The 13,493-nt window shown below is 35.6% G+C and overlaps 1 protein-coding gene across 1 annotated transcript; it reads right to left on the bottom strand.

Moving 5' to 3' along the window:
* Window positions 1-5,597: 5,597 nt before the first annotated feature.
* LOC114463100 (C-reactive protein-like) lies at window positions 5,598-12,245 on the bottom strand. Its single transcript, XM_028446362.1, has 5 exons — window positions 12,016-12,245; window positions 9,495-9,665; window positions 8,445-8,731; window positions 7,907-8,031; window positions 5,598-6,166 (listed from the first exon to the last, which is right to left on the bottom strand). The coding sequence occupies exons 1-5, from the start codon at window positions 12,140-12,142 to the stop codon at window positions 5,971-5,973; spliced, it is 906 nt and encodes a 301-aa protein (XP_028302163.1). The 5' UTR covers window positions 12,143-12,245; the 3' UTR covers window positions 5,598-5,970.
* Between the last annotated feature and the right edge of the window lie 1,248 nt (window positions 12,246-13,493).

Below are 13,493 nucleotides of genomic sequence, written 5' to 3'. Positions count from 1 at the left end.
TTAGAGCCACAGCGGATCGTGTGATGATGGATCGTTACTACGTGAAGCTCATTAAAGCTGCCCTCAACCCAAAAGTTGTTTTGCACAGATTAGGTTTGTATTAATCAATTAATTATATCCTTTGAATACCCAGATATATGATCGCTTAACTCTAACAATATATTCCTGTTGCTGCTGTTAATGCGCATGCGTACAGCTGTTTTGCATCTCGATTAAATGAGATCAAAACATCTACACACGTAACAAATGCGCGGTGTTTACCTTTAAATAAAGATATAAAAATAATCCAGCTTCTCAAACGGATACTTTTTGTTAGGTTTTTTTCTTTTCCACAATCGGATACTTTCGGTTTGCGTGTCAATAATTATTAATATTTATTGATTTTTTTTAAAGTGCTCGGTGTAAACAGATAACAAGGCACTTAATTGTCATACAACGATCAATAGAACAATATAAATGATAGCATATTAAAAGCAATACCACAAGTTCACTCTATACAAAAGAACAGAATCAAGAAACATGCAAAACACACAAATATAATGCAAAATACACACACAAGGGCTTTTTAAAGGGGTTGTACTGTAGAAAACAGATGTAAGGGGGTTATAGTTTTCCTGTCAATGTAAATTATTCTATCGTGTTTTATTTATTTATTTCTTTGTTGCCATTTTAAGGGATATAAAAATAAGTTTTTGATCATGTTTGAGCTCAGGTATTTTAGTTGAACTAGATTTACAAAGTGAAAGTATAGAAATACAGTTGGGTAAGATTGTGTCTTAATTATTTAAAAAAAAAAAAAAAAAAGAATAATAATTAAAGAATGTCAAATCTATTTTAATTTTTTTTTTAGAAATTTTAGACGACCCCATTTAAATTCAGGCGACCCCAATGTTGAAAAACCCTGATGTAATAGCTCCTGAATATATTTATTTCTATACACCTTTTCGCGTGACATCAGCACTTGAGTTAGCAACACGCGCCACCATTTTAAGAGTGGTAAACATTTGCCTGACAACCACTATTTACTGCTGATATCATGGTGGAGATTTTGCAGTCTGGTTGATTTTTATCGTATAATGCCCAAATCCTGCGTAGTATTTGGCTGTCATAACCAAAAATAAAGAATGGAAATGATGGATCCAAGCACTGAGGTGAACAAACTTAGATGGAACTACATGGAACCCAAAATTAAAATGGTCGTATGTTTGCAGTAGACATTTCGTTAATGGTGGGTTGTGTATTTTGGGGATCTAATTTCTTCCTGACTGATTTTATGACATTGATTATGAATTAGCCTACATTTAAATTATAATTTATTCAGTAATGACTGAAATGTTTATGGCTAGTATGTGTAACTTGAAGACAAGCAACTTGAAATTAACAGTAAATATGCAATGTGTTGACTTGTACATGAACTGTAAGTATATTAAATAAACAAATGTGCTTCATATACCCATTATGTTTTAATTAAGGCTGTATTATTATTATTATTATTATTATTATTATTATATTATTAGCCTAGCATAGCCACATCGCGTAATGAGCCAATTATCATGATGACCCAGGCCTATATAGACACAAAAACATACGTAAGGATACCTTAAAGAAAATATATGCATCCAAGTTTTTGTAAGTCCTCATCTTCTCCATTGTGCAGACGCCAGGGCTGTTATTGAGCTACTCGTAAATATCAGACCATTGGAGACCTGGCCATGTTGTCGGGTCGTTTTTCCATTAACCTTGAGGTGTTTTGTATGGACATGATTCCAAACCAACCAGATGTAACTTCCCTTCATATCAGTGCTTGGCCTTTGGCTCTAATGTGCTGAAATATTCATATAACATTGGGTAAAACCTTCGTGTTGTCCGTGGTAAATAGTGTAAATAACGGTTGTCAGGCAAATGTAAATCCCTCTTAAAATGGCGGAGGGCATTGCTAAGGCAAATGTCCCGGATGATGATGTCACCGCAAAAAGGTGTATAGTTTTTTTTTGTATCATTTTTGTCATATCACGCCAAGCCTAACCCCCATTTGAGAAACACTGGTCGAGAAGATAAACCCTGATTTTGTACTGAGAATAAGACTTTTTTTCTTCTGTTCTTTTGGCTCTAGGTGTATAAGAAGCACTTTTTAAACAATGTTTTTCTTACTTTCCTCAGCGTTGCCTGCAGATCACATGAAACCGTTGCTAGTCGATGGCATTTCTTATAAATGGGGATCCAGTGTTAAACTGGAGGACATGGAGCGATTTCGGATCAAGGACGAACACTCGGAAAATCAGGAGGGAGACCTCATCGCTGTCGCCAATAAAACGAAAGACAACGACTGTCGCTGTTCTCGGCTAAACCGAAGAGAAGCTGACGAAAGCAACAAAGAAGAAGCGTCGTCGGGCAGCTCTGAGGACACGTCGAGAAGAGAAAGTGAAAACAGCGGAGATTCCGAAGCGGAAAACAGACCAAACAGCACAGATGAGATGGAAACGGACTCTTCTGAGAGTGACGGCAGTGATGGTGAGGACGATGGCGGAGAACGTTTGGGTTCTGGAGGGTTTTCAACGACAAGAGGCATCGTTTCAGAGGAAAGGTCACGCAAGAGGAAAACCATTCGGTTGTGATGCTTTTTCGTGGTGAAGGTTTCTCAGCGTTAAATGGTTGCTTTTACAAAGTTGGTTTGATTTTCTGCAATAATTCTCTTTAATTTAATAAATGTGTTTATTTGACTTCAAACAGTATTTCAGCCTATTTTGTTGCACTTGTAAAAGTTTACTTTCACCAAGACTTTAGTTTTTATATTGAATCAATGACGTATAAGGATTTTCACTGCATGATATTTCATAAAATTATCATCAGGCAAGGTTTGCATGAATATTTTGATGGAAATAAATATAGAAATACTTTGAAATTTTATAACTAAAATAGTGCAGAAAATATATTTTTATCGTGTTTGTACAATATAAGTATATTGTTTGTGTAATATGATATCGTGTTGTACAATATAATTATATTGTTCATACAATATAGTGATACAAAGTATGTTTTCCCCTGTGGCAGCTCAACACATCGAAAATGATTCAAAAACACACTAAATAAAATGTGTTAATGCTCTGATTCGTCATTATTGTAAATGCTGACATGAATGTTGGTCATGTGACCCTCATCACATTTTTATAACCCTAACTCCTTTAATGATAAACCAGCTCTGTGTGTACACAAATGACCGATTAACCATAAAAAATAATTAGTAAATATATCATATTATAATCTATTATTTTTAATTCAGCACAATAGAATCATCATGACGAATCAAAATGTCACAAAGTATCCCAGTAATATGACAAAAAAAACAGGTTGGTCTGTGATAAACATACATATTTGCAAAACAAACCAAAAATAATAATAAATAATTAAAAAAATCCCGTCATAATTATGAGATTTGATGAGTTTTGATTAATTATGACTTAAGAATGTCTTTATTGTTATTGTTTTAATTGTCCATTTTTTTTTTTTAAATGAAGTTAAAAGCAAAACAATGAAAAGTAAAATACTCGTAAAATCTCATAATTATGTCTTAGTATCTCATATTTATGAAATAGTATTTAATATTTATGACTGAAATTAAAAGTAAAATAATGTCATCATTCATAAATATGAGATACTAGGTCAATTATCAAATTATATCTCATAATTATGAGATAGTATGTGATAATTATAAATTGAGAATTGTTTATTATCATTTTACTTTTTTGTTTTGTTTTGTTTTGTTTTTTACTGGCGGAAATGAGCTTCGAAGCAAATGTCTGAAATACTAGGCAGGAAGTTGATCACCAGCTGTCAAGGACACTAGATAAATCGTTACACCGGGTTTGTTTCCTTCCGGTTGATTCTTGGCTTTTTTCGGAGTCTTCCTTTCCTGAAGAATGTGAGAGATCAAAAGATTTTTCAGAAAAAAACAGCTTCATAATGTCCACAGAGGAAACTCTGAGTCAGCATGAAGACATGTTTGATCAGTATGGAAGAACAGCAGATGATGATGATGATGCCTTCATCCACAAACATCATCACAACACTTACACAGGTTCGGACTGAGTTTTATTGTCATTTGTATATAATATGAAATATGAACCAGTCGCTGCACAAAGCTGGAGAATATCGTTTGGGATCAATAGAAGAAACAATATAAACGATATAAACCAGGGCTGGGAAACTTTTATCACAATAGAGCCACAAAATGTGAATGAATCTGAGCTGGGGTTCACGTTATCAGCATTCATGTCAGCATTTTGAATGTTGACTAATTAGTTTATTTAAAAAAAAAAAAAACTTTATTTTGATTTGGAGTTTACAACATACAAATAACTTACAAGTGTAACAAAATAAAAAAAAAATTTAAAAAAAAATTAGTTTAAACAGGCAAATAATGGGCATGACAAATTGTGAATGTGGTATAAATTGGCAAAAATATGCATGAAATATGGTGAAAAGAGGTTAAAAGTGACAATAATGAGACAACATATGAAACATTAGGTGGTAAAATTGGTAGAAAAGTGCTGAAAACGTCTTGAGACTGGAAAAAATGTGCAGAAAAGGGATTTAAATTTAATGAAGTAACAGAAATAAGAGTAATGGAGCAAATTGGGTCCTGACCCCAAGGTTGAGAACCCCTGCTTTAATATTGCCGTTAATATTAAAAGCTGTCAGCTTTAGATTTAAAAAGCAGAGTGTAAATAACCACAGGTATATTTCTGTTCATAAACAAGGGTTAAAGTGTTTTATTTTGGTGCTTATCATCATTTTTTGCAGTTAGTTTTAGTTAACTTCCGGTTTAAAAATGTAATGCTTTTATTTTGAAATCATCACTTCCTGTTTGCCGTTTTATGCTTGAGGTAGCTTGATGGTGATGGAAACACACGGAGCGGTTTTAAAAGTGTTTTTATGTTTAGTTACCCCCTTGAAGAGGCACAAGGTACGTTTAAAATGTTTGATAATGTTGCATCAATGTTCGGTGTGTCCAGAGTTGTACTTTTGTTGGGTTCTGTGATGTTTGTTTGAACTTATGCACGTGTAGGATTTTTTTTGCAGAGATGTAAGAGCTTAGCGTTTAGCTTATACTTTGTTTTTATATATTTCAGCTCTTACGGTGAATTTGAGGTTTCTTGTCAATAAACCTGTTTCATCAGTAAAGTCTCAACCTTCATTCGGGGGGGGTATGCTACACAGAGTATTAAACACTAGAGCACTCGGAGAGAGCAGACCTCCGCAAAGTCCAGCACAAGTACTGGATGGGACATATACACAATCCACTTCCCTACCACTACTACATTACCCATAAGCCACTGTGCTTAAAGGACAGGCTCAAGTACAGCTCCCATTTTCCGATTTTTTGGTATTTTCTCCTTTTTGGTTATCCAGAACATGACCAACATTTAATCACCTGTTCTTTGTCCCATTATCAGCATTTCCTGTGAATTTCATCCAAATCCGTTCATAACTTTTCAAGTTATCTTTCTAACAGATAAACGCAGGGTAAAACATAACCTTCCGCTCTGCACTTCGCTGAGGTAAAAACAGTCACAGAGGAATAAAAAGCCACCAGCCTCTGATTTGCAGCTTGCTTTATTTATTTCACCTTCATAATCATCTTAATTACTTTTAAAATTTAGTAACTGATTACATAAGTGATTAATTAATGCAGAAAAATTAAAGTAATGTGAGTAAAAACACTGATTTGATCAGGAACATAAATGGTACAAACATCCTCAAAATAACACATGACACAAAACCACAAAAAAACTGAAGAATAAACTTGGACTCTACACAAATACAACAAGAAATAACTAACAAACAAAATAACAAGAAAAAACCCTCCATAAAGTGACATTAAACACACAGAATAATCCTAAATGACAACAAATTAAGGCACAATTACCCTAGGAGGAGATAAAACTTAAACAATCACACACAGGCTTGTCCTCAGAAAGCCTGGTTGTCCTGGAGGAACTTCTCCACCCTAAAGATCAGACGGTTCTTCTTCCTCTTCATGTCCTTCCTCTCTGCACCTGCATTCAGCTTCCTCTGCAGGTTGGGGTAAAAGCTGTCCTCCAGCAGAGCGCTACCAGTGGTGTAGAAGGCGATGGAGGACCAGGACAGGACGGAGCCCCGGGACCATCTACACACACGCACAGTTTAAATCACAAAATGTTTATTGCTCTGTTCATTTACATTTTTATACATTGATTCATTTGTTTATTTACATGTTTATTCATAAGTGTATTTACATAATCATATATTTGTTTGTATATTTATCCATTTGTTGATGTACATGTCTGTCATTCATTTTTTGTTTTGTTTTATTTGTTGTCTATTTACATATTTAGTATTGTTAGTAACTTTTTGACCATTTGTTTATTTATTTATGTACGAGTATGTGTGTGAAAGGTATGGCACATGCTGCTACTGGGCACTCGACACTTGAATTTCCCGTTCTGGGGATGAATAAAGTATATATTTCTTTGTTTATTTACATAATAAGTATTCATAGTTAATCATTTACTTATTTACATATTCATAAAGTGCCCGTGCTTCCACCAACACAACTTGTACTTTTCATAAAGTGCATCATGTAATAATAATGTACAAAACATATATTTTTACTGTTACATTGTTATGATCATAAACCACGGATTTCTTGACAAAAGAAGTCTCGTGACAGACATGGCCTCAAAAGCAGAAGTAACGCTTGGTTTGTTTACAAAGCACGGAAAGGTCGGCATTCCATCAGATTTATGTAGAAAAAGGTGGGAAAGATGCTTTTCATCAAAGCCAGCACAGGGTTATTTAACCTGATAATCCGGCTCAGTTAAGCCAGGTTCTAACTGGAACGGCCATTAGTTGCCATAGTAACACAGTATGTGGTCAAACCTGCTCCCGACTAGGTTTAAGCAGCAGACTGCAGACGTGCTCACTAAAGATGTCATTTTGTGGTTCTTAAAAAACAATGATCTCCAAATAGAAAAAGGAGTCAAACAGACTTCTGTTGTACATTTTCTCACCATCTACAGCTTTAATGCGCTACTTTAAAAGGAAATTGAACAGAATATCATGGTAAATGCTTAATTATCATTCTAAATCCATACAAATGACAATAGAATCATCGTCTTCTTACGTGTGTATTGGGTCCCGTACTTTTCAGTGAGACGATCACAGTCTCCATGTATTTAAACCATCAGTAATGTCTATATAAGGATACGTGTTTTTTTTTTTTTTACATCGCCCCACGTTTACTGGATGGCAGGTCACCAACTTTAAACTTTTACTACTTTTAAATGTTGAAACCACAGAAACATCTGAAACATGTTTGTCCTTCTTTTTTAATCACTGCTCAGTAACAGAAGATGCCATGTTTGTTTGCATATTTAATTTTTCAATTAGTTTATTTATTTATTTGTTTAATTATGTAAATATTAATGTATTTGTTTGTTTGCATTTGTCTTATTTTGAATGTGCTTGTTTATTTATCATTTGTTTGTTTACTTATTTAAATATTTATTTGTTTGTGTACACTTATTATTTTGTTTGTTTGTTTCCATATTACAGTATTTACTTAGTGTTTGTTTAAATATTTACTCATGTGTTTGTATGTCTGTTTGCATTGTAATTTTTTATTTGTTTGTTTATTTATCATTTATTTGCTTACTTTATTAATTATTTTGCTTGTTTACATCTTAATTCTTTGGTTTGTTTACATATTTTAGTATTTATTAATTTGTTCACATATCCATATATTTATTTGTTTGTTTGCATATTTAATTTTGTTAAAATAGTTTGTTTATTTAACCATGTGTTTGTTTACCTTTTAAAATATACATTTGTTTCTTTACATATTTAAATCTTTGTTTTTTGTTCTCACCTGCTGAAGGCCATGTAATCGTAAACTTCTGAGAAAGTGAGAGGATAATCCCACACCTGCACATCCGACAGCTGTCCGTCAAAGCCCGGGAATTTAAGAACAGGTTCACCTGACCACTGAAACTGCTACGCACACACACACACACACACACACACACAGCTTATTTGGATGAAAAGTGTCAAAAAAAATTCAAAATTGTTAATAATTACAAAAATTGGATTAAAGTATCAAAAAGAACTTGCAAAAATGGACCAAAAATAGGGAAAAATGGGTATTTATTGGCAAAAGGTAGCTAAAGACTGAAAAAAGTGTCAGAACTTTTGAGAAATTGCAAACATGGGACAAAGGAAGTTGTAAAATAAAGTTTTCTGAGAGAAAAATAATTAAAATGTAGCCATAAAAAGCCACATGTTGAGCATTAATGAGTTAACAAAGGTTTCATGATGTCTGCTAATAATGAGGTGGGCTGGTATGGACACAAAATCCCAGGGCTAGATTTTTGTCCCAGTCCACCCCTGCCTTTGTGTGTGTGTCTTACCTGGTTTGACAGGACCCTCCTGATGCTCATTTGGGAACCGTTAAAGACCTGGACCACTTTGCTGACGCTGCTGAAGGTGAGGCACACGCTGCTCCAGGTGTCGAGCGGGAGGCTGACGAAGAGCTTGTCTACGGAGAAGTAGGCGTTGTTGTAGTTGTTGAAGGTCAGCGTGAAGCGAGACGTGGAGGACACGGCCACGCTCAGCGGCGTGCTGGACGGACTGAGGGTGAACAGGTTCACGTCTCCAGAGTTAAAGTCGGCCACAAAACGCACACACACCGATACACCTGCACACCACAGACACACAGTGTCCACAAGATCTGACAACATGTGCACAAGTGCTTCCTGAAATACACAAAACAACTGCAAAAAGACATAAAGATAACATATATAAATTACAGAAAACTAAAAAAAAGTACAATAATACACAATACAAACCAGGGTTGAGGGTCAATTACAATAACGTCTTTAATTATCCATGTTCAATGATGAATACTTTGACCATCATTATTTTCCAATTACAATAATGGTTTTCCCCCTAAAAGTCAATTACAAGTACGTTCACAGTTACTAAAGTTCAATTATAATTAATCACAATTACTGAGTCTGAAATAAATAAGCCCATAAAACGTAACCTTCCTCTTGAGTTAGCTTCCTGTTAGCATCACGGGTCAGTTTAACCCATGTCTTAAATCAGTTGAAAATTAACTAAAAATATTATCCATCTTCTAATTTGTTTTTAATCTCTTGGTTACCTTATTAGGCTTCATAATCAATGAAAATATTGGTATTAATATTTTTTTATGTGGGCGTCTGAGCCTTTTTTCTGTCATTATACCCCTAAATTATTCTCTTTATTTTTCATTCAAATGGTATAAGAGAACAGAGGTAGTGGGAAAACATGATATGCCATGTAACTGTAACATGGTTCCCAGTTTAGTGTTTAATTAAATTCAAGTTTTTTATAGAATCTCCAAGACAATCACAATTACTAAATCATGTATCTGAACTCAATTACAATTCAATGTGTGTGTGTGTGTGTGTGTGTACCTCTGGTGGGGCTAGGCTTCACAGTTGTCCATGAAGACGTGGGCCTACTAGTAGTCCAATACATGGGGGCGGAGTCCAATGAGTAGGCGTACGTTGGAGGATAGAAGGAAACCGATCCACTGGACCGAGACAACGTGAACATCTTTCCTGTGAGATCCTTCCCAGAGGGAGCTGACACACACACACACAAATTAATTAATCACTCCTCATGAATTAATCCTAATAATCAATCGATGATACACATTGTCGAGTCAAACTTTAGCTTTGAATGTGAATTTTTACATTGGCAGAAAAAGAAAAAAATGAAATCAGTTCTGGAAACGGTTTTGATTTAATTTGTGAAGTTAAAAAAGCGCCTGAGTTCGCAGAAGTTGTTCTTGCACAAACATTGGTCGTACTGGGTTTAACCTTATATATGTTGATCCCAAATACCAGTTTTAGGTATAACCACTCACTCCTTTCCCCGTCTGTTCACGCCCACCATCATTAAACTTAAGCTGGGTTTACACAACACAATAAACACAATACGCACAACTATAACATCACATTTCACCCTCAACTTAAAACAGTCAACTCTTCCCCACCCCTTCCATTTTCCCACCCTGACTCCCTCTTCCCTGTTCCCTTCCCCCTCACCTAGGTGTAACACTGCCCTCTTTTTTTATATATCCTCCCTGTAATAACGTTTTTCTTCCCCTTCCTTAGTGAGGGCTGGTGATTGTCACAATTATGCAATATAATAAATTAATTTATTGAATTGCAATAACAAAACATGCATTGCTGTCTTAAAAAGATTGCACTTCTTGTAGTGTTGACCTTTGACAGTATGTGCAGACAAGGGAAAAAAAAAGTTAAAAAAGCAAATAATGATAATGACAGTGTTAATAATGATAATACAAATGGTAAATAACAACAAAAAAAACAATAAAAACCCTAAAAAGTTAAATTACCAAATTAAGTAAAATTGGTAGGATCAAAGTTTGAACTTAAATTTATTTTTATCATGATTTGGGCTTTTAGATGAATAAAAACACAAACTAAACCAGAGGTTGGCTTCAAGCAAATAACACAGGACTCTGCAGGTGAGCCGCGGAGCAAAATCAGAGCAGCTGATCAGTTCTGATTAATTCTATCAGCTGACGAGTGCAGAAATGTGTGCTAAAAACGGAACACGCAGCTGGTAAGAGCGCTGATGTGTCTTTAAAATACAGAAGTTTGATTGATTTTGGATGATTGTGATTTGTGTTTAGAGGAAATATTGCTTTAAAATCCTAATCATTAAAACTCAGCAAATGCGGGCACAGTGATAGATTAGATCTGGGGTCACCAACACGGTGTCCACGGGCCTCGGGGAGCCCGCATGGATCATGTGAGGGGCTCTCGGGAGCTCTCGTCACCAATGAGCTCCATCTAAAATGTGATTTATTTTCCAGGATTCAAACTCACAAAGATAAATAAATATGACACATGTACTTAGTAAAGTTAAATACTGATAATAAAGTTTTTGTAGTAAATTAACCATCTTTAAATGTTTATTTTCACTGAAACTTTGGGACAAATGTTTTTAATTGTTGCAGAGATTTGATGTATGGTCACTCAGTGGTATATAATATATGTTCTCAAAAACACTTGGTAGATTTTTGTAAAATATGACAATTTTTTAAATTTGACATGTTTCACGATTAGTTAAAAGTTGTTTGTTTGTGGCTCGTAAAATAGGAACATCTTATATGCAAATGTAATGAAACTGGAATAAAATAATTGGTTGTCAGATTTACAGTGGAACAAACCACTACAACCCAGTATCACTGTTGTTGTACTGGTCTCTGTTTAATTTGATGACAACAGAATATGTCATCTCTATGAAATTTTGTAATGTTTTATGTACTGTTGTGTCCGTGTATTTTGTGTAATTTCATGGTGTTTGTGTAATTTTGTGGTCTTTTTTTGTAATTTTGTGGTTGTTTGTGTACAGTGGTTGTGATTTGTGTATAACTTTTAGATTGTTTAATGGGATTTTGTGCTGCTTTGTGTGATTTTTTTTTAAAAATTTTTTTTTATGTGTTATGTAATTTAGGGGTTGTTTTTGTGGGTATTTTTGCATAATTTGTGGGTGTTATTTGTAACTTTGTGGTTATATGTAATTTGGTTATGATTTGTATAATTTGGGGATGTTACGTCACGTGCACTTTTGTGGGTGTTTTTTTTTTTATAACTTTAGGGCTGTAATGTCATTTTGTGGTGCTTTGTGTGATTTTGTTGGTGTTATTTGTAATTTTGTGGTTTTGTGTAATTCTGTATACATTTTAAGATGATTAATATATATTTCGGGTGCTTTGTGTGATGTCTTTGGTGTTCATTTGCGGATGTTATGTGTAATTTCTGGGTGTTTTTTTTTTTTTTTTCTTCTATAATTTTGTGGTTGTTTTTTGAATTTTGAAGTTTTGTGTATGGTTTGGTTTTCGTTCTCCTCCTTCCTGCTGGAAAGGATCCAAAGGATCCGTGTTCTCTAAAATCCTACCTGGTGACGTCACGGTCGTTATTGTAGTTCTTCTCGTTGTTGTTGTTTTTGATGTTGTTGCTTCTCCGGGGCCGAGCAGCGCGCTCCCGATGAGCATTAAAATGTGAAAAACCATGTTTAGGTCCATGTTGGTTCTCAGCAGCTGAAGCAGCGAACAGTGTCAGTGTGTGGGTGTGTGTGTCAGTGTGAGGGTGTGTGACCGACTTCTCTTTCGTTTCTGGCTTCTGAATGCGGGGTTGCCAGATACACGCAGGGATTTCCCGCCTACAAATTGTGAATGTGTGAGTGTGGGGGGGAAGTAATATTCATAGATCATTGTTCTTCTTCTTCCATCATATTTTCTTTCATACTATCCGACTTTTCCTTTTCACATTATTTTGTCTTTAATCCCACGCTGGTTTCCCACTGTCCCACTGTTCTCATTGTGGGAATAATAAATAACTAGAACTGCAAGCATTTATGAAAGGGGGCCAAGCCTTCCCGCGCGACTCGGCCCCCAGGTTTCGCAGAGCCCGTGGAAGTACGTCACGAAGGATGACGGGCTCGTGGCGGGCGTCAAGACACAGGCCAACGTGCCATTTGCTGTGAACACGTGGATATGAAGTTTTGGAAGATGTGATTTAAAGTGTAAAAGTTACAGGCTAAAATGCGTTTACACCCATTTTAGCGCCTCCTAGTGGTGCACTTTTTGGTATGGGTGATCTGTGTGCTCTTCTATAGTTAACATGTAAATTTCACAGCCCAGAAAATTGAGTTAACTAAATGAGTTAACTCATTTAGTTAACTCAATGAGTTTATATCACATTCAAATGAAGACTCTACGTGCCAAGTTTCACGCTGATTGGACAAAACCACAAGGAGGATTTTGAAAAAGTAGGTTTTTCAGTTTTTGCAATTTTGCTCCGAGAAAAGTTGAGGCGGAAATGGGCGTGGCCTAGCCCAGGTGATTCAGTGCTATTCAAGGAATCTGTGGATATGAAGGTTTTAAATTTGCAACAAACGGTGTGGGAGATATTGGCCAAAATGCGTTGACCTTGGTTATAGCGCCACCTGCTGGCGGACATATGTGAATTTTTGCGTCCAAGGTCCCCTGGGGGTTTTCGACCCAACCACCAAAGGGCACCGCCCTACCTTGCACGGTTTATTCTGCAGCACCACTTTTACCCAAGGAAAAATAATAATAATAAAAATCCTTACGATTACAATAGGGTTCCTAGCACCGCTGGTCCTAGGAACCGCGTATGCTTAGATACGTGGTTCCCTGGCCCCACGGGCGTGGCCCCCTAATAATGAAGGATTCAAACAAAGACCTGGGAGAGAACGGCTTTTTGGGGGACTGTATCAAATCTGGCAACAAACCATGTCCGTAGGTTTCGTTTCTGGACATAAACCATAAAAGGTCTATTCAAGCAGTCAGTGCTCAAAGTTCACCGACACACCCAAGAACACAATAACAAAACTATAACAATCATTTCTAA

The sequence above is a fragment of the Gouania willdenowi genome, chromosome 5 (assembly GCF_900634775.1).
Source record: "Gouania willdenowi chromosome 5, fGouWil2.1, whole genome shotgun sequence".
Lineage (NCBI taxonomy): Eukaryota > Metazoa > Chordata > Actinopteri > Blenniiformes > Gobiesocidae > Gouania > Gouania willdenowi.
Note: the sequence above shows the minus strand (reverse complement) of the source record. Positions and strands in the feature narration are given on the sequence as shown.